This window comes from Squalius cephalus (assembly GCF_949319135.1).
Source record: "Squalius cephalus genome assembly, chromosome: 23".
NCBI classification, from domain to species: Eukaryota; Metazoa; Chordata; class Actinopteri; order Cypriniformes; family Leuciscidae; genus Squalius; species Squalius cephalus.
In genome coordinates, this window is record NC_137144.1 from 16,805,543 (window position 1) to 16,829,866 (window position 24,324).

General features: G+C 35.5%; 4 protein-coding genes across 7 annotated transcripts; 1 reads left to right on the forward strand and 3 right to left on the reverse strand.

Moving 5' to 3' along the window:
- Positions 1-76: 76 nt before the first annotated feature.
- nedd1 (NEDD1 gamma-tubulin ring complex targeting factor) lies at positions 77-2,856 on the reverse strand (the record flags this gene model as incomplete). Its single annotated transcript, XM_079859763.1, has 5 exons — positions 2,714-2,856; positions 1,759-1,902; positions 624-718; positions 429-545; positions 77-277 (listed from the first exon to the last, which is right to left on the reverse strand). The coding sequence occupies exons 2-5, from the start codon at positions 1,892-1,894 to the stop codon at positions 77-79; spliced, it is 549 nt and encodes a 182-aa protein (XP_079715889.1). The 5' UTR covers positions 1,895-1,902; positions 2,714-2,856.
- Positions 2,788-8,679, reverse strand: sh3gl3b (SH3-domain GRB2-like 3b). Of its 2 annotated transcripts, XM_079860248.1 has the most exons (11): positions 8,241-8,679; positions 6,391-6,459; positions 6,202-6,274; positions 5,969-6,112; positions 5,747-5,880; positions 5,355-5,513; positions 5,043-5,146; positions 4,836-4,951; positions 4,710-4,742; positions 4,524-4,598; positions 2,788-3,674 (listed from the first exon to the last, which is right to left on the reverse strand). In XM_079860248.1, exons 1-11 carry the CDS (start codon positions 8,283-8,285, stop codon positions 3,466-3,468), a joined length of 1,161 nt encoding a protein of 386 aa, XP_079716374.1. In that variant the 5' UTR covers positions 8,286-8,679; the 3' UTR covers positions 2,788-3,465. The 2 variants fall into 2 exon arrangements, with proteins under 2 accessions (XP_079716374.1, XP_079716375.1); XM_079860249.1 differs by lacking the exon at positions 4,710-4,742 and having other exon boundaries at positions 8,241-8,676.
- A 429-nt stretch (positions 8,680-9,108) lies between these two features.
- glsl (glutaminase like) lies at positions 9,109-21,742 on the reverse strand. 3 transcript variants are annotated; one of them, XM_079858434.1, is made up of 22 exons: positions 21,640-21,742; positions 20,161-20,421; positions 19,667-19,767; positions 17,692-17,759; positions 16,266-16,359; positions 15,009-15,126; positions 14,846-14,912; positions 14,659-14,771; positions 14,431-14,560; positions 14,214-14,281; positions 12,883-13,046; positions 12,700-12,758; positions 12,587-12,631; positions 12,445-12,503; positions 12,294-12,360; positions 12,155-12,205; positions 11,907-12,083; positions 11,089-11,220; positions 10,499-10,591; positions 10,319-10,380; positions 10,032-10,172; positions 9,109-9,935 (listed from the first exon to the last, which is right to left on the reverse strand). In XM_079858434.1, exons 2-22 carry the CDS (start codon positions 20,205-20,207, stop codon positions 9,836-9,838), a joined length of 1,956 nt encoding a protein of 651 aa, XP_079714560.1. In that variant the 5' UTR covers positions 20,208-20,421; positions 21,640-21,742; the 3' UTR covers positions 9,109-9,835. The 3 variants fall into 3 exon arrangements, with proteins under 3 accessions (XP_079714560.1, XP_079714561.1, XP_079714562.1); XM_079858435.1 differs by having other exon boundaries at positions 20,161-20,219; positions 21,611-21,712; XM_079858436.1 differs by having other exon boundaries at positions 19,667-19,760; positions 21,640-21,706.
- cUnh15orf40 (chromosome Un C15orf40 homolog) lies at positions 21,022-23,747 on the forward strand. Its single transcript, XM_079858437.1, has 4 exons — positions 21,022-21,269; positions 21,456-21,573; positions 21,657-21,784; positions 21,866-23,747. Exons 1-4 carry the CDS (start codon positions 21,129-21,131, stop codon positions 21,956-21,958), a joined length of 480 nt encoding a protein of 159 aa, XP_079714563.1. The 5' UTR covers positions 21,022-21,128; the 3' UTR covers positions 21,959-23,747.
- The last annotated feature ends 577 nt before the right edge of the window (positions 23,748-24,324 follow it).

Below are 24,324 nucleotides of genomic sequence, written 5' to 3' on the forward strand. Positions count from 1 at the left end.
TTTGGCAAGCTTTTTTGAACTGCAAGCTGTATAGCAACTCCAAACATAGTTTATTCTGGCCTGATTTTGTTCAAAATTATGTCACATATGATGTTTTGCTTGAAGTATATCGGGGCCTTAAAGAAGTCAAACTCACCACATTTGGCCCATGGCCGAAGGGTTTGCTGGACAGGTTGGTTGTGATACTGTGGAGGATGATATCTCCACTAGTGGAGCCTGAAGCTATATAGCTATCGCCTCCATTAAAAGACACACATGTCACTTCCTCCTTGTGGTCCTATACAGAAAGAGACAAAGGAAATGGATTAGGATGTAGATGTCTGTCTAGTAGATGATCTAAACCTTCCCCTGAGTGTGTTTTGTAACTTGAAGTTATGCCTGAAATATGCAAAATATACGACTACAAACGGTTTGTGACAATACGATACCTTAAGGGTTCGATGCAACCTTTTTGTCTTTAGGTCCCAGATATTAACGCTGTTATCCAGACCTCCACTGACCAGGAACTGTGACGTGGAGTTCAGACTGACACGGGTTTGTTTTTTCTATAAACAAAAGGCCATTATGAGACACATAATCTTGATATATTGAAAAACAGTAAGATATCAAGTTTGTCAGCTCACCCCTTCACCCAGCTCCATCACTGGAACTGGCGACGACTTGAGACTGGAAACCACCAGCTTGTCTCCTATACTGCTGGCACTGACCAGGTACTGATCTGAACACTGTCAAGGCAAAGCGCTTTCATCTATGAAATAATAAAAAAACTAAATGCTCTGTTATTAATACTTATGCACCATGTTTCTCCAAACGAGGTGTTTTTAATCTATTAGATGCCACAAATGCACAAATATGATCATCCTCATGCATCCCCAGCCTAAAGTTTAAAAGGCAGCTATATATTTTAGTGTATAAAGACCTAACTTTGACTCATTTAAATTGGTATACAACACAATACCAATTTAAAAGATTATTTAAAAAAGATCAAGTTTCTATTGTTACATTAAGCGTTCTTTTCTACTAGTACTGTACTGTTTTGTTTTGTTTTTTTACTGTTTTTTTTATTCTATCTAATTTTTATTTATTTTATTCAATTATTTATGTATTTATTTTAACAATTTTAATAATTTTAATATTTTTTTCTTTCTCTTTTTTTTAAAATGTCGACATGAAATAGAAGTTGCGAGCCTTTACTTCCCTATTGTGACATATATCCGAGTGAAACGGCTTCTCGAACAAGACAAAACGTAGGACGGGACTTGATTTTGTCCATGGGGAATTGCCGTTTGCTACGGCTGTGATCTCATGTGAGTGACAGATTGTTTCGCCCTCGTCATCAGAGAGGAGATTCCAAGGGAACATGCATTTAAAAAAAAAATAATGACGTGTACAGACAAATCATTTATAATACATACTGCAATATTCCATGATAATGATAATAATAATTGTCGATTTGATTTTATGGTGACTTTAATATAATTGTATTATTTATTTAACTATTTTTATTATATATTTGTATTTATTTTTACATTGTTTTTCTTTAAACTTTTCCCCATACCCCAGTTTGAAAACCCTTGGTCCAACCTATGGCATACCGGGCAATTCTGAGTCAACTTGCACACTTCACTTTGGTAAACCAAAGCGAATATCTCTTCTAAAAGATGCTACACACATTATCATGTCTTAAGCATACTGGCATTACTGTGGGACATGCGAGTGATGCTGAAAAAAGAGTGATTTCACAATGAGAGAGGATACTGCTGCTGCTCCAGCACACTTGAGCCACTGGATGTGTGGCACTGTGAGGGTTGAACTGCTCCACCACCGTCATGGAGTTCGAGTCCCAGATCTTCAGACAGTCACCTGACGACACCAGCCGCGTGACGTCCTCCATAGCGACGGCTGCCAGGAGAAAAAAAAGATGGGACAGCTGTCAGGTGCACAACACTATCAACACTAAGTTTGACATTAATAATAGATGCTTCACTTCAATAAAAAACAGTACAGGAAAAATAGTTCAAAATAACTAAAGCTGCACTTTAAAGTGCTGTTAAGGCAATTTTGTTACTTTTTATGATTAGCAACACACTAAAAGATTACACTTTATTTGTACAGACAGCAAATTATCTGTACATTCATTTATGTGACCGGTTTCACAGACAGGTTTTAGTTTAAGCCAGGATTAGGCTTAATTCAATTAGGACATTTGTGTAGCTTTTATAAACATGCCTTAGAAAAAAACATTACAGGTGTTCATCTTGAGACAAAGCAATGGCATTGACATATTTTAAGATATATCAGTGCAAGTTGCTTTCAGTTGAAACTACTCAAACATGCGTCTGCGACTCGACTTAAGCCTTGTCTGTGAAACCAGGGGATGGTGCTATTCTTAGTCGGGGTTATTATTTATAATCTGAATTGTGCCAAAACTAATCTTAAAATATCCTCAATGACTCTGCCTACATTCTATGCAAGTTAGCCAACAACAAGCATAGCAGCTAGTTCATGTCAATCATCTTTAACTTTAAAGAATCAGGTTCAGTTACATAAAAGTGACTTTAACAGCTAATTCTGACGAGAAACATTTAGAATAAACCAGTTACGCTCGTTAAATGTCTTTTACTCTCCAATTCGCACTTATTTGTTGCTGTTCGTGTTGTTGTGCTAATAGTTTCTGCATTCATCAGCTGATTAGCAACAGCTAGCTACTTACCCTTGGTTTAGACTATAAAAAGTGTGGAAAATTTGAACGCTATGCTGGTAAACACTTCACAATACATCCACGGTGGTTGAGTAAATGTATCCTTTTATTTGAAAGTAAAACTTTTTCATATCAACAGAGTTTGAACATCCGTGGCTCCAGTGAGGAACCGCCACTACGGCGCGCCGCTGGGCTCAAAACAGGCAAACATTCGGAATTACAGCAACGCTAGGTGTGGGGAGGGCAACTAGCGTTTCTGTGGCAAAGTTTGCTTTAATAAACACGTCTGAGAAGGAATATTCGTTCAAATATTTGTACAACTCTTAAATAGCAAGTAAACATAAGTTATTTTACTATTTGATTTACATTCATTTTCATAGTGAAAACACTGGATATTTCAGCTAGCAGATTGTAATGCAGTTCAGTGCACATTGGAATTTATTTTTATCTTTATTTAGGACAAATAAAGATAGAAATATTCGCTCCTGAGAAGGATCAACATTCATAGTGCACATAGGCTATAATATAAAGGATATTTAAGACTTTAATACAGCAGCAGATTTATTTAACATCTTGAGATTCATAAAACAAAATCATCAATAAGGAATACAAGGCAGGGTAGATGACTTTGCATAGTGATCATACAGATAAATATACAGGGCTCAGAAGTGCTTGACACATTATTCTTTATCAAATAATCAAAGTTTCTGAATCTCCAAAAGCTTGAAAAGTTCATGTTGTCCAGATGCAGTGCTTTCCCACCGTCATTGTGGCAGAGGTACAAGGACTTTGACGTAGTTTATGGGAAATAAGCCAGACTCCCCTCTGATCATACCCTCATACCAGTTCTCGTCAATCTGGCTGGTCAAAATGATGATGTCACCCTCCTTAAAGTCCAGCTCTCCCTGGTTTTCTGTCTGGAAACTGTAAAGTGCCCGACAGCAAGGCTGATCCAAGGGGTGAGCGCTATCATCTAGCACACATCAAGAAAATAAGCTTTATTTATACAGCTTCTGTCTCAAGGTTAAGGTCACTTTACAGCAAAAATTTAAATAAGTACAAATATGTAAGTTTCCTTCTTTATTTAAATGTTACTATTATATTAATATACTTATATGTTACTAATATACTATTATATTATATTAATATATAGCAAATTAAAGCCTAAGACCACATTGCAAATCAATATTTAAACCTCTAAAAACTGTTAAATAAAGAAGCATTATGTAAACTGAATAAAAAATAGGATTATTAACTCATATTTTTTAGACTATTATTCTGACCTGTCCTAAATATAATTTTTTATTAAATAAAAAATTTTTTTTGTAAAGATGTATCTAATGCTCTCAAAGGCTGCATTTATTTAATCAAAATACAGTAAAACAGCAATACTGTGAAATATTATTACAATTTTAAATGAACTGATTTCTATTTGAATATATTTTAAGATGTTTATTTGCAAAGCTGAATTTTCAGCATCATTACTCCAGTCTTCAGTGTCACATGATCCTTCAGAAATCATTCTAACATAATGATTTGCTGCTCAAGAAACATTTCTTATTATTATCAATGCTGAAACCCGTTTTCAGGATTCTTTGATGAAAAGAAAGTTCAAAAGAACAGCATTTATATAAAATAGAAATCTTTTGTAACACAATAAATGTCTTAACTGTGCGGTTGATCAATTTAATGCATCCTTGCTGAATAAAATTATTAATTTCTTTAAAAAAAATCTTACTGACTTCAAACTTTTGAATGCCCTGTATACATACGATGCAGAAGTTTTTAGACATTTTTTTGGAGGCAAAATTATCTTACTCACTGTTTCTGGTTGGCATGTCTGTTGTTTGAGGGTTTATGTTGACTTTCCCAGGAGGGTGAACCACAACCGGGGCATCTGTTAAAGTAAGATGGAAAGACATTAGTAGCAAAACTTGCTGGGGTACCTCCAACTACCTATAAAAAAAAAAAGAGTGAGAGTTTGTGTATCACATTTAAAATTACTTGCATTTTTCACTCAAAGCTTCAGTGATCGCAGTATCTGTGGTACATAATACAGTATTTCAGCTTGCAGAGCATTCAGAAAGAGTTAAACAGTTCATGTTTAACACAATCAAATAACCTATTACCACACCTGATGACTGTCCTGACGAGCAGGCGGAAAGTCCATAAATATCCGTGTAGCACACTGTGCTCGCAACTGATTTAGATGCAAATTCCCTTTTGGGCTTATTGCTTGCATCTGTTATCCTATATACAGGGGGAAAATAAGAGGGCATATTAAATGAAACCAAGGTTAGTACAAGGACTCTGACGTCTATGGACTAATCATGATTCTAACCTGCTCTGCAAATTGCTCCTGAGATTTTCTAGAATCTGGCATGACTGGCGGTGGTAGTCTATTACTGCTCCTAAAAGACCTGAGAGGTGTTGCATCCGTTGTACCTAAAACAAAAATGTCAAACGATCAATTTAGTAATACGTCATTCTAAACTGTAAAGGGCCTACTTTTATTTGTGTAATCCCACAATAACTATAAAACGCTTTTGTAAAACAAACAGGATGAGCTTTTTGCAACAAACTTTGCACACACAAAATTTATGTCACTGTAACACTTTTGGTCATGGGTGTATTTATACATATGCTAACTTACATCTCTCTCTAGGAGATTAAACATGCTTCTCTCAGCCAGTTCTTTGGATTCTTCAAACTTCTCGAGTGCTTTCTTCATTTCAGAGTCTGAAATCTTTCCTTTACGTCTCTTCTTGTAATCAAAATCTAGACGGCGGCCTTCAAGTTTTCTCAGATGATACTGACAACCAGAAAAAGAAGGAAAGCTATGGTTATGTCTTCATTCAGAATGAAAAAACGCATACTATTTTCACTTCAAATGCTCAGAATACATTTAAAGTCACACAATCACAACATTACACGAATGCTTTCATGCTGTGGATTAAATGCATCTGCAAAAGGACAGATAATCTGAGCATTAGTAAATTGAAGCATACAAATTTATCATCAAAATGATATATATTTAGGACTGACCTCAATTTCCTTCAGCTCTTTGTGCTGCAGGGACTGCAGAGGATCAATAAAGGTTCGTTTCACTCGCGCATCCATGCTGTCTCTTGCCTGCGCTACTTGTTTCATCGCCTCTCCCATTTCAAACAGAGCATAACCTACAATTGTAGCCAAACTCAAAACTGATATTTTGACATTTTAAAGCAGTAAACAACATCATTGTGCTTCATTATTGTGCAAACATACCAAAACCAGACTCAGCTCCAAGCTCATTGCCATAGTGCAACATGCAATCTCCCAGAATGCCCTCTGTCTGTGGATAGCCCACAGCCTTCACCTGCCCGCGCATTCTGGACACCGTGTTGAGCATGCTGAGCTTTGCTCTGTATGCTTGAAGAACAAAAAAAAGGAGAATCAGCAACATAATAAAAGAAAACACTGAATAAACCTAAAAAATAATAACCTTTAATATGAAATACCTGGGTTTGGCTGAAGATATCCTATAGTTTTTGGAACAAGGTCAAGAATCATTTTGTGGGTAATATCAGTTTTCTACAATAAAGCAATCAATAAAATAGACAAAGAAAAAAAAGTGTTTTTATGCATCCAGATTTTTGAATATTTTAAATAAACTATCTTCTTTATTTTGCTGGGATTGATATTTATACCCTTTCCATGTTGAGGAATTCCTCATCCAGTTTTGTTCCTTCAACTCCATTGATCTTTTCCTTTAGCAACTGTAAGGATAACCAAAGAGGGGGGAAAACTAATATTACTTATTTGTTGAGTGGGCTTAACAAAAAAGGTTTATGCATTGAGTTAAGATATGTGATCGGACTCAATTAATCAGATGAACATTTCACTTTTTTCACAATTTTGACACATAATAGCTTTTCACAACTTCTATGTTATGAAGACTATTATGTGTTTAAATAGTCACTACTCTGTCTGTAATGTCCTTAATATCATGAGTAGTTACTATTTCAGCACATAATAGTCTTTATAACATATAAGATTAAATTAAAGGACACTACAGAAAGAGTTGGTTTATTATTACATTTATAGATTAATAGCAATCTTTACACAATGATATGATAAAGAGTGGCTGATCCAATAACAGCAACAATCCAATGTCAACAACATTTCAGAACAAAACCAGGAAATCCGCAAGCTTTGCCGTTTTTAAAACATTGTGATGATGACTGAGCATCCGTTTCCTGTGGTTCATAAGCAAAAATGTTTATGAAGGTCAGTCGTTTGGCCAATGAATCCAAAACAATAAGAGAATTCAGATCACCATGAGCGAATCGAAAGAATGTGACCTTGGAAAACATACTTTGGCGGCTTGAGTAGGCTACCCAGAAACCGTCCCTAACACTGCAAACAAAAACTCCAGGAGTGAATGATCAGGCTTTATTATAAATTCCAGTAGATTTTATTATCCACAATGAACTCAATATGAACAAAAACAATAGCAGATAGTAAGTGGACTTTGGATCCAAGATACCAGACAACACCCATGGCTTGTTTCTCTCAAGTTTTCATATTAGCACACTCAGTACTCAAATCTCTGCATTAACAATAATTCACCAACACAAAGTGAGAAGGACATGTTTGATTAAATAAGTTGGGAGAAGCACAGTTCTAGTGTGGAACTACTGAATTTAAACATTTACATTTTACATAGAATCTAATGCCCTTTATATTTTAATATTGCATGTTTGTGAGGTGGTTGTGAACACAAAGACAATTCATCATTAACTGGGCCGTGAGGTCACGCATGGTTGACTACAGCCTAGATGTGATGAACAGAAAAAGATTGCAATGAAGTGAGGAAAAGTCCTATTAATGTTCGAGAATCGGTTCCTTCGAATGCATCGTTTCAAGGAATCGGTTCAAAACGGATTCGGCGATTCTTTATGTCGTGAGGTAATTACGTCATCGCATGGTTCAAGGCACATCACATTGTTAACGACATACATAATTACGATATCATTTTATGGGTGTAGTTCATTATTACTTGTAAAATATATCTCAGGTCAGATTTGCGCTGCTGCCATGATTCAGTTCAGGGAAAAAAGTCATTTACAACCTAAATAAAACTTGCACGTTTTAATAAAATGCAGCTCTGTTTTTATGTGTCTGCCGTAAACATAAAATATTTTCGTACGTTTTAAATGTAAAATTGCTGTTATCGACCCAGTCCTATGATCCAGTTCAATGAATCGAGTTGTTCACTCAAGAACCACCGAATCGATTCAGTCAGACTCGCTAGTGAAGCAGTTCGACTGATTCGTTAAATAGAGCCGACTCACAAGAACAATTGTTTAACGATTCGGGCATTGCTATTACACTATTCACGCTGTCAACAAACTCAGTATGTCAAAAAAGTGTTCAAACTCTTTAAAGCCGCGATTTAAAGCGCCGTTAACAAAGTCAAGGCTGTATCACTTTTTTTTAATGACTCGATCACTGAAATAAATCTTGTTTGCATCGTCGCACAAAAGCTTCGTATTACCTGACTTGCTTTGTGAAACTGTTTCTTCAATCCTGCCACTGACATTCTTATCCGCGTTCGTCCTCAAATGTTTCACATGAACAAACGTGTCGGGATGGTTCAGTCTGTAGGATATGCTACTATCTCTGCCTGTGAGTCCACATTGCTCTCCACCCTCTTCCGTCCGTCGCAATGTAGCCTGTACTGTGATTTTGCACCTTGGGACATTGCCCAGATTTCATTGGTGGGGCTGTACTGAGATCCTGCAACTATGACAGTCCTAGAGGTCACTCATCGGTTACATGTGTCCGTCTACTGCAGGAATTTCACTAGAAGGTGGTACAGAGGACTGTTTTGAAGATGTAGGGCAGTGTTAGCCTACTTAAGAACTTATATTCTAAAAGTTTCCATAAATAACTAGCCTATAGGGAAGAGTTTTCACACTCTTTACTCCAGTAAATTTTTCTCAAGATGGGTTTTGTTCAAAGGCAATTTCTGTATAGGCAGAAATTGACTACAAAATAGTTATTGGATATTAATGGGCATGTGGTCATAAAACAACACAGTGTAGCCTAAACAGTAATTACAAAAAGAGTTTTGGTAGAAAATAATGGTAACACTTTATAATAAGGTTTCATTTGTTAACATTAGTTGATATATTAACTAACATTAAATAACCATGAGCAATACATTTGTTTCTGTATTTGTTAATCTCTGTAAAAATACAACTGTTCATTGTTTGTTCATGTTAGTTCACAGTGCATTAACTAATGTTAATTATTAGTCTGTTAACTAATGTAGTTAACTAACGAAACCTTATTGTTAAGTGTTACCAAAATAATTATTAAATTGTAAAGATTTATAAAATACACTACTATTAATTTTTTTTAGTCTCTTATGCTCTCCAAGGCTGCATTTATTTGATCAAAAATACACTATTGTAAAAATATATATTTCAAGATGTAATTTATTCCCGTGGTGGCAAAATTGAAATTTTAAACAGCAGTCTTCAGTGTCACATGATCCTTTAGAAATCATTCTAATATGTTGATTTCATATTATTATCAATGTTGAAAACAGTTTATTTTTTCTGCTTAATATTTCTGTGAAAACTGATGCACTGCCATTTTAAAGTTTGGAGAAAGCAAAATAAAATGAAAAGGGGAAAATAAATACAGTAAATGCATACTTTTATTCAGCAAGGATGCATTATATCGACCAAACAAACGCAAACAACTATTTTCAACATTGATAAAACAAGTGGCCGCTTGGTACATACCCTTAACACAGTTAAACTGTGTGTTCACTTGTTTATCCAAAAGTTACAGCAAAAATATGATGACACTTGAATTTGTGCAGATGTATAATGTTTGAGTGCTAAACCAGTAAACACATGCTGCTGCAGAATTTATTGGGAAAACAAGGTTTCAGTCTCTTTCAATAATTCCATATAAGCAGTGAGAGTTTATCTGGGACTGTTGCCAGCAAAATACAGACTTTTCCATCCAAGCCTTTGCTGCTCTTTATAACCTCCTCTTCATTCTAAATATAATCTGTATCTACATGTGTATCTCGAATGTAAATATCAATTCTAAATGAATGCACTCAATGAGTTATTAGTATTTAATCTCTTCATAATCTGTGTATTTCTTCAGACACTGGGTGGCAGGGTCTTGATTGCATCTCATGGCCTCCTGTAATGCGTTGTTACCCCACCTGTGATCATCGACACAGCATAGATTAGTCCTGCTGGCTGGTAAATGCTGTGACGTGTGATAATAGTCGTGTCCTGCACGACTTTCACAAAGTTACCTGTCCTTGAGTGTGCAGTTTGCACCTGCGTTCTCCACCAGGAACTTAATGACATCCAGACGGCCCTCAGAAGCCGCGACGTGCAGCGCTGACCGGCCATCATAATCCACAGCATTCACATCTGCTCCTGACAGAAGGTACCTATGAAAGATGAATCAGCTCTTGGTTTCAGTGTAGTTCACCATTAATTCAAATATGAATTTTAGCTATCATGACGTGTGTGTGTACTATCTGACAGGTTTTGTGAGATCCCCCTGCAACTCCATATCATATCTTGGTGGTCCTACCTTCGCAGAGACACCATGTCCCCTCTGTAAGCAGCTAAGAGTACATTCATGATTTGGTATCCCTGTATTTCAAGAAAGCAATATATTTATTTACCACCATATCCCCCAACAGTGTCAATAATTTGCATAAATGATTGAAATAAAATTCTGTAAGCTAAAAATAAAAACAATTAACCAGACCTCTGACTCCACTTTCCACTGTCTGTAACACAGCACCTGTCTGAGGGGAGTCCTGATGTCAAAACTGTGCAGCTGGAAGGTTGAAACCAGCTCCTTTGACAAAACAGACAATAAATAGTAGCCAATTTCTCAAGACCAGACCCTTTTTTCAATAGACAATAGGCTTAGTTTGTCAGAGGGCTAGTCAGAGGCTATGGTATTAGGGGGAGAGGCAATATTATACAAAAGAGAATACATTTATAGCGCAGGATGAGTCATCAAAATCTTTGGTCTGAGAAAAACTAAATTGTAAATTCATATATCTGCTAAAAGTTAATTTCATTAGAATTTAGGAGTACACTAGTATTTAGATAAACATAAAATAAACAAAAACTCTAAAAAGGGTCTAATTTTATATTAATACAGTAGTGGTAATATAACTTTTTAATGCCTTAATGGCAAAAACAGAGTTGCAAAAATACAATAAGAATAAAAAATGTGATGTGTTTTGAAAATGTGAAATTTCAAGATGTTTTTCATTCACATAAATTCTCAAACCTTTTCAGGTAAAATCTCTCTAAACAAGCTTACTACATAAAAATGTACCTTACCTCGCAGAAATGGACACCCCTCCAGGAATTTCCATTGCAGTCCAGCCCAGGTGACCAGCACATGAGTCCCAGAACTCCAGGAACCACGATCAGCACAACACCAGACTGACTGGACTTGGCAGGCACAGACGTCTGTATCGCAGGATTATATTGAATGCAAATAATATTATCCAACCTCAATTTTGCTTAAAATCCTCAGCAGTTTACCATTGTGAAATTGTGATATTTTTCTTACAAAAATGCATCGCTTCGCTTCAGAAGGCCTTTATTAACCCCCTGGAGCCGTATGGATTACTTTTAAGATGGATGGATGCGCTTTTTTTGGGCTTCAGAAAAATGGTACCATTCACTGCCATCATAAAGCTTGGAAGAGCCAGGATATTATTTAATACAACTCCGATTGTGTTTGGCTTAAAGACGAAAGTCATATACACCTAGGATGGCTTGAGGGTGATTTTTGTGAGAACCAACCCTTTAAAGTGACAATATAAAGCAATTTGGGTTGTCTCCATTAGAGGGCAGTAGGGGAATACATAATTCTTACAGACATTGTTTAATTCATGGACACCTCCACTGATGTTCATTACTGACCATTGTTACCATTATTGCTAATTAATGTGGCAGGGTTGGGGCCGTTTTAATTAGTTAATTAGTTTAATTAGATGAAAGTGTAAACAAATTTAATTACTTGAACTAGTCTCTTAGAAATGTGGGAGTAAATTTAAACTGTATTTGGGTGGAAATGAAACTGAGCTGATGCAAAGCCTGCAATATATCACACAAATATGACTCATATATCAGCTTAGTCACAAACTCACCCTGAAATGAAATGTTCTGGAATAATCGTTCATTCCAGCCACCTGCATCATGGAAAGTGCACTGCGGACGGCGTGGGGGGACATCACTTGGTCACCTGACAGAGGGCACAGTCCTCCATTAGCTAGGGTTGCGGCCAGTGCCGCGCCGGACTCGCAGGTGACTTCTGTCGATAAACACTAAGATATATGCAAAATTAAAATGTAATCATGTAGTCTTCCTTTTCAAGAATATATGTCAATCTGAATACCTGTAACAGTAAATCCAGTGTAGAATTAATCCCCACACCTTCCGGAAAGCACTGGAATGCATGGTTTAGTTATTAAAAACAGATGAGTTTTGCTATGTAGAAACAAAATTGATCGTACGAGGAATTATCCAGTACTTACTTTCTTCTCTTGCAAGTAAAATGAAAGAGCGTGGAGACGGATGATGTCTTTTCGCAAGGTTTGATAACTGCAATGGCAATGCTGACAGTTGAAATTAACACCAACAAACAGAAAACAGCTCAGGAAAAAAATCAATTTCTCATAGAATTACCTGGTGCAGTTTAGGTTTGCATGCTCTTTGTTGCACAGTCTTCTGATGATATTCAAAACCTGCGTGAGAATGGTTTGCTTGAAAGATTGCTTTATGCCTTTTTTTATTACATGTAGCTGGCTGATGTAAAAGTTAAGCTTACAGACTCGTACTTTTCTTCTTCATCAGTGACTTGTCTGGTTGCCAGCTGTTTCAGGACAAAAACAGTCAATAAAAGTACGTTTTTGTACTTTTATAAGCAAGCAACGTTGTTACCTGTAATAAAGAAGTGCAGATAATGGCTCCTGTCTCAACCAGCGGACTATGAGGAACACCTGTAAACAAGTTTACTGCAATGAAGCCTAAAAATCTTTGAACTTAACATCAAAATGTTCTCGAATCCAGAACTGGACATAAATCAAGGTAATGGAATATGTGGAATGAACTGAGTGAACTTACCTTGCTTGGTCAGGGTAAATGGAGACTCATATTTGGAATATTCCTCCATTCCAACAAATCTGTGCACGTAGTCGGATCCTTGCTGGTCCACCGCGAGGCCGTATATGAGAGGCCAGGATATCTCTCCCAGAATGCAAGGTTCAGCCCAGTCTCCTAAGGAAAGTCTAGAGTCCAAAAACAACAGCATCTCATTTAAACTTCAACAGGCAAACTGAAAAAAGATTTATAGTTGAAATTGTATATATTTGTTTATATAATATATATTTATATAAAAAATAATATAATGAACTATAGCTGAACCTTCAATTATATATATATATATATATTCAATATTGTTTAGAAGTTAAAGTTTAAGTTCTTTTATGCTCACCAAAGATGTGTTTATTTGATGAAAAAAATAAAACAGTAAAAACATAAATATTGCACAATATTATTACAATTTAAAATAATTGTTGTCTATTTTCTTATATTTTAACATGTAATTTATTCCTGTGATGCAAAGCTGTATTTTCAGCATCATTACATTACATTTCTTATTATTATCAATGTTGAAAACAGTTGTGCTGCTTAATATTAATATAAAAGTGTGATATTTTGGGGGGAATATATATGTGTGTAACATGTATGGTCTGTTTTGGTTTAATTTCATTGTGTTTTGGATCTGTTTTCCCTGTTCTGGTTTGCCTGTGTTCCCTTGGTTTCCTTAGTTGTTAATTAGTTCTATGTAACGCACCTGTTTCTGTTCAGTTGATTACTCTCCCTTCTATTTAAGCCCTGTGTTCAGGCCCGGAGTGGGTAATCGGGAGAATCGGGAGTATTCCCGGTGGGCCGCTTCACTTTTGGGCCGGTCGAGGAATTTTTTAAAGTTTTTTTTTTTAATTTTTTTTTTTTTTACATTTCAATGTCACATTAGTTACATTAGGATACACACGTTCCGCATTCTGCCACCACAGCGCGCAACTCAGCATGGGTTGTACCATGTGAGGGAGTTCTCCCCTCCCCTCCTATAGAAATGGTTGGGTCCATAGCCCGTCTTTTCCAAAACGTTTTCTCAGGGAGGCTACCGCGGCTCCGCCGGCGCCTACTGATAGCTGGGCCGGCCGTAACGCAGAGCCATAGAGAGAGATGTTCTTTATCCGCTATCCTCAATGTTAATGTGGTTGTGTTTAAGTTAACCGTGGTTATTTCTTGAGCAGTGATTCTCCTAGGTGTGGAATTTACTATTAAAGACTCCTTTTGTTATCCTTCTCGATTGTACGCTTACTACAGCCTACACAGCTCCTAACAATGATATATATTCAAATCATTTGAATTGGACTTTTGTGTGATACCTCTGCCCATCCACAGTACAAACTGAAATGCCCCATTTTGTGCTGCTCTCTCTTACGTCTTCTTTCTCCTGTTCATAAATACACAGGATATGAGTCACGTTGTGATATTTTTCATGAAAAAAATCCATTAGAAAATAACCTGTGCACTTCAAGTCTTCTTTGCACACCAGACTGTTATATAAAAAGAAAAACAACAGCGGAAACGGATTTGACGCACCTTCACAGGGGACAGTTGTTTGCATTTAATAAACAGCTTTTGTGTTTCCTCTGCAAAGGTAGAGAAATCTGGAATGACAAATCTTCCCTGTAATGCCTTCAGGATGAAAGACACAAAGCCTGTCACGCACCTGCAAGATGTTCAGAAATAAGGCATATTAGCAGCACAAAAGATTAGGGGTGATTTAGATTTAGAATGTTCTTTGACTATTGATCTATTCTGTCTGGCCTGTGAAAAGTGTTCCTGTCAACAGTTCCATCTGCTTCCTGTAGTTTCCGCATCAGGCTGTAGCAGTCTTTAATCCGCGGGTCTGTTCGGATGATTCCTGAGCTCCACAGGGCCTGTCAATGTACAGACAGATATGACATCCTGCACTTTTGAATATTAACCAATATTAATGTTGCTTCTCAAGTACCTCAAAGAACTGATTGCAGTTGACTCTTCCCCCAGAGGCGAAACTATCAAAGAGCACATCAGCAGCCCTTTTGGAAAACAAAGTGTTGTGTATAGTCAGTCAATATACATATTGTATGGCTAGTAGCTTGTGAAGCATGTTAAGCGAATGCTTTGAGACTCACACTTTTTTCTTAAAATGACCTTGATGGGTCTCTGGTCGGCCCAAGTGTTGCCAGGCTTGGCTAGCTTGAAGTTTGTCCTGCCGTTTTGTGCCCCCGTTGCTTATAAAAGATGGCATGCCTAGGGAAAAGAATGGGAATTTTATTAGAGCGGAAAAATGAATCCAGACAGTACTTGCTAGGCAACTATCTGTACATATACTGTTCAAAAGTGTGGGGTGTTTTTTTTAAAAATCTTATGCTCACAAAGGCTGCATTTATTTGATTATATATACAGTAATATTGTGAAATAGTATTATAATTTTAAATTACCATTCTCCGTTAGAATATAATTTAAAATGTAAATTTATTCCAGTGACGAAAACCTGATATTTTTTTTATCATAATTACGCTTCAGTCTTCAGTGTCACATGATCCTTCAGAAATCATTCTAATATGCTGATTTCATGCTAAAAAAAAAATTCTTATTATTATCAATGTTGAAAACAGTTGTTTAAAACCAGGGTACATTTTTCTTTCAGGATTATTTGAGGAATAGAAGGTCAAAATAACCTGTAAATGTCTTTACTGTTCCTTGATGTATTCATTGTTAAAGTATTAAAACCCCCACTTTTGAATGGTAGTGTACATCAAATATTACGTAAAGAAAATTTTAAAAAAATGATAATATACGTAATATAATACATTTTTATATTTATATAACATTTATATAAGCAATTATGCTTTGGTAATATAATGTCATATGCCATTTAAAAGACATTAGGATATTTGCATGATTAAGACTAAATGTGTGTAAGCCAGCTACTGTGCAGTGGGAAGGCAGCAATTAAATATGTATGGCAGATGAAATCAATCACAATTTATAATGCAAATAAATGTATAAATGAAGACCAATCACAATTCAGCATGCAAATATAACAATGGCACCATTGTTTTAGAATACCACATGTTATTTCAAAGTCAATTAAAAATCATTGAGAGATTTTCAAACTTTAACCTTCCATTGTTTTTAAAAAAAATAATAATAAAATGCCCAATTAATTGCAGATATTTAGTACTTAGAAGGTTAGAAGTGTAGAACAAACACTAACCAGAATGTTTGAGAAATTTGAATACACTGCTGCTTCATGAGAGCTGTAATAATTACAACAAAAGGAAGCAAGTGTACAAAGGTACATAAAAGCAAAAGGGAATTAACAGGAGGCAGACATGTGTGCCACTGGAGATAAGAGCACACATTGTTTCATTTTGCTTTTTCACCTGTAGAGCCTGGAGAGACGTAATTGATTGGCCTCTGGGATGGAAAGGTATTTCTTGGCACAGATTGTGGAATGTTCCCTGCGGATTTTGTTTCCTAGTAACATAAAAAATAAAATAAAAAAACATAATTTGAGAGCTTGGCTGCATAGGAAAAATTTACTATATATAGACTAGCATCAGGCAAACAGTCTGCATTTGTGTGCATTATTTTTTCTTGAGCGAGAACTAGCTTTTATAGTGCCCTGGATGTAATGATGAATTAGCTTATCTAAGTGTTTTACACCTTTTGAAGCCTGATGGAATACATGCAACATAATGCTGGTGCCAGACGTGTCTTTGAAGTCTAACTAATTGCAGGTGTTTAGGTTTGCGGTCAAACATATTGAGACATATTACTCTCTCATGTCAGCATGCTAGCTAACAAATGTTAGCCTCAAGCTGTAACAACATCTACAGGGCAGGGATTTTATTACAGGTGAGACACATGCTAACTTTTTGCCTTTGTACAGACATGCTACGCTAAGCAGCACAGAAAAGTTGCCTTTAAAGTCAAGCACACTGGAATTAGGGGAATATTCAGGATTCAATACAAGTTAAGCTCATTCAAACACATTTGTGGAATTATGTTGAATACCACATAAAAAAAATCGTCCTTAATTCGAAAAGAAAGAAGAAGCAGAAATATGGCTAACAGTGAGGCACTTGCAATGGAAGTGAATGGAGCCATTTTGTAAACATTAAAATGCTCACTGATGCTGCACGATGTAAACAAAACCCTTGTGAAGGCAATTTAAGTATACTTTAAGAGAGCCCAGTTTCAAAAACTGCACTTTTTAATAATGTCAAATTAAAAGTTTTACTTTAAAGTACATTTTAAATCATTGTTTGACAACCTTTTGTTGTGCTTTAAAGCAGTACACTTATTTTGATGTGCTGACTAACATACTAAAGCACATGTAAAATACTTGATTATAATTTTAACTGCAGCGTTTTCTAGTGTTAAATATTTTTAAATGTTCTAAATTACAAAATCATTACAAATGTGTAATAACAAATATATATATATATGTGTGACATACAGATTTCAATAGAAATGACATTAAAATATATTAGTTCACCTGTATGGCCCCATCCACTTCCATTGTAAGTACCTCACCACTTTTTTTAAAGAAAAAGGGAGGGAAAAAGAGTAATAATCAACATTATACCATTTGAGCTTAACTTTGAACCTGGAATCTCTTTGGCAAACGTCAGCTGAATGAGTCTCATTTTAGAAAGCTGTGAAACAGCACATTAGCACAGGTGTATTGAAATGTCCCTGGCCTAAGTCTTTTTAATAATGCTGGTCATAGTTTCCGCCTCCAGGTTTGTTTTATAGTTTATGTGTGGGTGTGGTTATGAGAGCAATGCAGGTCTCAGCACGTACCTTAGACGCAGTAAACTTCACAGGGTCTGCGTTCCTGTTTCTGAGGGCATCTGTCATCTCTCCATTCTCTGAATGAGTGGGGGGTAAAAGAATAAGAAGCCAGGATGAGAAAAATCCTCCTTTGCTGAATCTTGAGAGAGGTTTAAAGATTAAGATTAGTGCTTATTTGTGAGTGCGAGATTTAAAACGGATTTTCAAAGTTGAAAACCACTAAGCATTGCCTCAGCAAAGAATGTATATGAGGCTATTTTAGAATCTAGGACACCAGGTTTCTTGCAAGTTTAAGACATTGTTTGTGTTATGTTGTCCTCTCAGTCCAAAACCTCAGCAAATCCCACACAATAACTCTCTTTGAAAGCTAAAACATATGAAACCATGGTGCTGTGGATAGGGGACGGACGTAATCTGTCTATTTTTACTCTCAATCTTCCATCCAAAAGAACAATAAATCGTAAAGGCATAGTTCACTCAAAAATTAAAATCATTTTTCCTTTATGCTGTTCCAAACCTGTATGACTTTCTTTCTTGCGCAAGACACATAAAAAAAGATATTTATCAATAAAACAAAAGTCAATGGGATACAGTGTTGTTTTGGACCCCATTCACTCTCACTGTTTAGACAAAAACAGTTAAAACATTGTTCAAAATGTCTTCTTTTGTGTTACACAGAAGAAAGACAGTCACAACAGTGATTTCCATTTTTTTGTGTGTGTGTGTGTGAACTATGCCTTTAATAAACATACAAACGTACAGGATGGCCACAGAAATTTTAATAAATGATGTAAAAGCTATTTGCAACAACAGCATTTTGAGGGCTCTTACAGCCATCCTCACCTCAGGAAGTTGATTTTGTGCCCAGCTAGGGTGGTACATGCCAGACGAAGTTATGCAGACAGTGCTTCCACCCCTTCGGGTGAAACTAGAATGTAACTCAACTGTGTTTCTTTTAAAGGAAACCCACATAACATAAATATGGTTTACAAAACAATGTGAATGTGCTCCATAATAGTCTAAGGAGTTTTACTCCTTGCCACAAGCCTTTGCTACATGATTTTCTGTAAGGAAGCAATATGTATTGTGAAAATGCTGTCGAAATGAATATAAAAACTCAAACTGTTTGTAAAATGGCTGTATTAATTGCTTGTGTGGTTTAAGTAAAGAACAAGCTAAGTTTCAGTGCACTTATAAAATCAATTAATTCATTATAAGTCATTAGCTTTCCGAGGACAATTGAGTGATTAAAATAAAAATGAAAAAAAGCTGCTTGACCAAATTGATGCACCTCTTGATGGAAATAACATTTATTTCCATTAAGAGGTGTATCCATTTTTGGGCAAGTTCTTGTATTGACAGTCCAGCACTCTGTAAAGTCTCCTCCAGCACATCCCAAAGACTTTCAATGAATTTAAGGTCTGGTCATGCGTGAAAATGATTCTTCATGCTTCCTCCCAACCACTCTTTCATAATTTGAGCCTGATGAATCTTGACATTGTCATCCTGGAATATGGCTTCTTACATGGTTACACACTCCATAGGTAGAAGAACTATTGCCAAACATATAACATGTTAGAAATCCAAGCATTGACTCTTAAGTATTTGCCAATTTAAATCCAAACAGTGACTTTTTTTTTCAGTGTCTGCCACGCACTTTCCCCCAGAACACACCCACTGCCTTTGCACATTTTTATGGCCCAGATGTTGACCACAAGCCTGCTTAAATGAAAACATCTGCAGAACTGTCCCATTCATTTGGCCAAGTTTCAGAAGCTCTCTCACACTGATCTTGGAGTTATCCTGCTAATGTGAGATCAGTGGTAATACTTGGGATTTGACAGTGACTCATGATCCATGATCAAAATAAATATAATATTTTCCCAGAGCTGAAGTGACGCCCACACCCCGGGTCACTGTCAGTGGAAATCACCAAGTTCACGGCATCTAAATGACACACTGTTACAGTAATTCTTTTTTGTACCTCTTGTCTCGTCCTCCTTATTTGGCTCCAGCAGTTTGTTGCCATCCAGGCCTCCGTAGCGCTTTCTCCATTTACGTCTGAGAGACGGTGTTCTCTGAAAACTTGAAAAACTTTTTGTAGACTATGTGCTCACATGGGTTTCTATAAGCATACGTCTCATTTTGAGTATGGATTTAAAAAAAGTAAGCTTGCCTTTGGGCATAGTAAACATCAGTAAACTACATTAATATATAATTCCCACACAGGATTTTGTGAATATACACTGAAGACCTTGGGATCAAAGCAAACGTGTCTGTGTAAAGACAAGTCTAGTCACGAAGAGAAACATCTGACACAGTTATGAATTGTCAGCTCAACTCAAAGCTGTGCCTGAGTGCTTGATGAGAGAATATATTTTACTTGAATTAGTTAAAGCACTCAGGGCTAAACTGAATGGAAAATACTCCAACTTTTCGCATCTAAAACATATTTCTGTATTTAAAAACAGTTCTTACCACAGATAGGGATTTTCCTCTGCTTCATGGCTTAAGCTGTTCTCCATGTTGAAACTTCCCTTTGTGCTTTGGTAAAGGCAAAATCAACTAGAGTTGAGAAATCCAAATGGTGTGTTTTTCTAGCACCTGGAGACACAGATGAGTCTCTTTGACAGCTGTGCATACAGTGACAAAGTGTTTGAGCCAGTCTCAGTGTGAACAGCCAGGTTTTTAGCTGGATGAAAATAGGAGGAACTAAACTGCATCTTGGAGGAGGGATCTCTGGAAAGGAATACTTTGTAAATAATAGGAGAACAAAATAGACAAGAAACAAAACAACAACTACAGAATTATTTTTATTATTAACAACAACAATAATAATCATCATCATCATTATTTTTATTATTATCAAAATCAGCCCTACTAATAACCATCGTTAATAATATGCATTATAATATATTTAATATATTATAAGAATTTCTTTTTTATATTATTATATTACATTAATAATGCTTATAAAATCAACACTAATAGTTCTTATTTAATAATACTTTTATTATTGTTACTGATACAAATAAAATCACTACTACTAATATCAGTTATTTATTTAATTATACTCTTATATTAATTATTATAATATATGTAAATATATTTTATTTTTATTATTATTATTATACTACTACTACATCTAAAAACACAACAAAAAATGTTTTGTAATAACATATATATATATATATATATATATATATATATATATATATATATATATATATATATATATATACACTGATATAATTTAAGCTAGCAGATGAAATATCTGGTCAAACACTGCAGCAAAAAAACTGCACACTGTTCTGCGCATTTAGCGCGCATATTTGACGCTCTAAACGTATATGCATGTGTTGTTGACATGCGCGCGACCGGCAAACTGCTATCATCACAAGAAACTCATGCTGGTCACTCTCACTCAAGATTATGTCTTTTAGCTCATGCATTCCCAAATTCTCGGTTTTGTTCGAATATCTTTTTTCCCACTCGTACACCCCTCAGCATCGTGCAGTCAAACGCGTTTGACGCGGAAACTCACACTTTACTCGCAATACAACACGATGCCTAAAAAGGACAAGACGGTAGGGCTCATTACATACTACAATGGATTCTTCATGAATATTAATGTATTTGTAGTGATTACAAGCCTTACAAACGGCTCTTGGCCTTAATATGAGTCAAGTGTTGACTTTAGTAGTACAATGATTTTCTGACTGTCAATTAAAGAGATTAATCTTGTAACAAGTTAAAACTGTATTCCCATTTAGAGCAAAAGTAACCCCAAACCACCAGAGACACCTCCAGGCCCGGTAACTAAAGTTAAAGACGGGACAATTGCAATAGCAATACATGCTAAACCCGGGGCCAAACAAAACGCAATCACAGGTAGAGTATCATAAATATATGAATAAAGAAATAGCGCTTATCTATGAGGAGTCCATGCACCACAACCGTTGTTTTTGTGGCAGATGTGTCCGAGGAGGCGGTGGGTGTCGCCATTGCTGCTCCTCCGACAGACGGAGAGGCCAACGCGGAACTGGTGCGATATTTATCCAAAGTCCTGGAGTTGAAGAAGAGTCAAGTATCATTAGATAAGGTCAGCATATGGTGTATTTGAATGTTTTCTGCCCAATATGCAGAATGAGACATTATTAATATGGTTTCAATTGCATCATAGGGCTCAAAATCCAGAGAAAAGGTTATCAAGGTGACTGCAGATATCAGCCAGGAGGAAATCCTGAAGAAACTGAGGACAGAGGCTAGTGGCTGATATACTGAAATAGTTTGTTTGCTTTAAAGGGATAGTTCACCCAAAAATGAAAATGCTGTCATCATTTACTCACCCTCATGTTGTTCCAAAACTGTATGAATTTCTTTCTTCTGCTGAACACAAAAGATATTCTGAAGATATTCTGTCAGTAACCAAACAGTTGATGGGCCTCATTGACTTTCATATTATGGGGAAAAAGTAAATGGCTCATCAACTGTTTGATTACCCATATTCTTCTAAATATCATCTTTAAATGATGATGGAATTTTAATTTTTAGGTGAGCTATCCCTTTAAACCACCAAAAATTTCAGGATATCCTTATTCCAAGAAAGAAAAAAAAATCACATTTTCTACATCACAGTTTGCATTTTAAAACCGTGCAATATTATATTTAGCCTAGGTTTTTGTTAAATAAAATGTTATTTTTGTGTATTTACCATTGTTAATTATTTTGCGTGTAATAATGATGCTATGCTGGGAATGTTGATTGCAGTGAAAACATGTTTGTAAGGATGGGGAAATTATGTTCTTATTTTTTATTATTGTATTTACATAACAAAAAGGCTCAGCAATAAGAATTTTTGGTAACACTTTACAATAAGTTAGTTAACTACCTTAGTTAGCATGAACTAAGAATGAACAATACTTTTACAGCATTTAATAATCTTAGTTAATATTAATTTCAATTTAATACATTATTAAATTCAAAGGTTGTATTTGTTAACATTAGTTAATGCATTGTGAACTAACTTGAACAAACAATGAACAGCTGTATTTTTATTAACTAACGTTAACAAAGATGAACTAATACAGTAACAAATGTATTGATCGTTGTTAGTTTATGCTAGTTAATGCATTAACTAATGAACCTTATTCTAAAGTGTAACTGAATTTTTTTACAAGCTCAAGTTTTAGCTACTTGCCCTGCCAACACCACCCTTCCACAAACAAAAAGGATACATTTTATTTTTACAACATATTTTATGTCCATTTAATATTTAAAAGAGGTACAGTCCATAAGAAATTCATGGAGGTTTTGCACACTGCAGTGGATATTTTTTTAATGGCATAAAAGTTCAGGACAATTATCCAGCTCCTGCCTTTTTTTAAGACCACAGCTGCGCCTGAAGCCCTCCACCAGTGACAAATGTGTTCATTAAGAAGAAACCTAATGAGTATAGTAATCAGACATTCACTAAGAGCCCATCAATGAATATTAAAGAGTCTTAAAGTCTTCATTTCTGCATTTTTTAATTCAGTTTAAATCCTATGTGGTATCATTTTGGACATCAAGAATGTGTCCTAGTCATTTTCAACATACAAAAGCATCACACACACAGACATATCAGTGCAATTCAAACTCTTTCTGCATCTCATATCATCTGTGAGCTTCACGCATGCATGAAAAGCAAGCAAAGATGTTTGATGTAAGAGTAAAATTAGAAATGAGACACATATATGGTTTTGATTATTGAAGTTCATTACAAAGTGAAGATGCAAACACTCTATTTTTCTTTTACTAAGTGACATTTGAGGCATCCCTCTATTAGAGGAGCCAGGAGGACTGAAACATGTTTACATTTAATCACGCAGCCTTAGCTCTGCTTCCTCCTACATTCATTATTCTTGCAATATAACCTCTCCATAAATGGAAATCTCTGGTTATTTGCCCTGTTTCCCAGAGCTCGGACTGTAATAAACCGATATTGCATAGGCCTTATGAAATGTAAACAAATTCATTTTCATCTATAAATGTTTTGACTTGTTTAATTAAAAATGAGTTGTCAGAAATATCCTTACACTTGTTATACAATAAAATAACACACACAGAAGTAGGTCTTGCATTAAAATGTTGTCCAGAAAGGGTTACTACTGAGACCTGAAATAATAAATTCTGCTCTAGTTTATCAGCTATAATCAGTGATGGGTAAGTTACTCTAAAAAAGTAATTAATAACATCTTCAACATTGTAATTAGATTACTGTACTAATTACTCTCTCTAATTACTTTCTAAATCCCATATCAACCTTGAGCAGTTGAACAATATAAGAATAGACATGAAACTGCAATTTTAATTCTTTCAAATAAATAGTATAAAATTGTAACAATTATTTTTGATGTGACCAGAGTATTTAAAGGGAGAGGGTTACATTAAAAACATACATTTTATCATTAGACATTTGATCATTTTTCTAGTCTATACAGTAGCCTATTGAAAATGAAGAGTAATCCCTTACTTTAGATTTTCAAGAGAATTGTTACTAATTACTTAGTGATGCATCAACACACTGGCTATAATTCACCACTTTTAGAGTTACAATTAGATGATGGTAAGATTTATATTTTATATTCTTAATGTTTTAGT

Coding starts and splice junctions, on each gene's coding strand:
- glsl (XM_079858434.1), bottom strand. CDS start 20,207: ATGGAGAACAGCTTAAGCCATGAAGCAGAGGAAAATCCCTATCTGTG. Junction 14,561..14,658: donor GACAGGAACACTTTTCACAG/GCCAGACAGAAT, acceptor AACATCTTGCAG/GTGCGTGACAGGCTTTGTGT. Junction 10,592..11,088: donor GGGGTGTCCATTTCTGCGAG/GTAAGGTACATT, acceptor GTTTTGTCAAAG/GAGCTGGTTTCAACCTTCCA.
- cUnh15orf40 (XM_079858437.1), top strand. CDS start 21,129: ATGCATTCCCAAATTCTCGGTTTTGTTCGAATATCTTTTTTCCCACTC. Junction 21,270..21,455: donor TGCCTAAAAAGGACAAGACG/GTAGGGCTCATT, acceptor ATTCCCATTTAG/AGCAAAAGTAACCCCAAACC. Junction 21,574..21,656: donor CAAACAAAACGCAATCACAG/GTAGAGTATCAT, acceptor TTTTTGTGGCAG/ATGTGTCCGAGGAGGCGGTG.
- sh3gl3b (XM_079860248.1), bottom strand. CDS start 8,285: ATGTCAGTGGCAGGATTGAAGAAACAGTTTCACAAAGCAAGTCAG. Junction 4,952..5,042: donor AGGAGCAATTTGCAGAGCAG/GTTAGAATCATG, acceptor CCCTGTATATAG/GATAACAGATGCAAGCAATA. Junction 4,599..4,709: donor TGAAGCTTTGAGTGAAAAAT/GCAAGTAATTTT, acceptor TTACTTTAACAG/ATGCCCCGGTTGTGGTTCAC.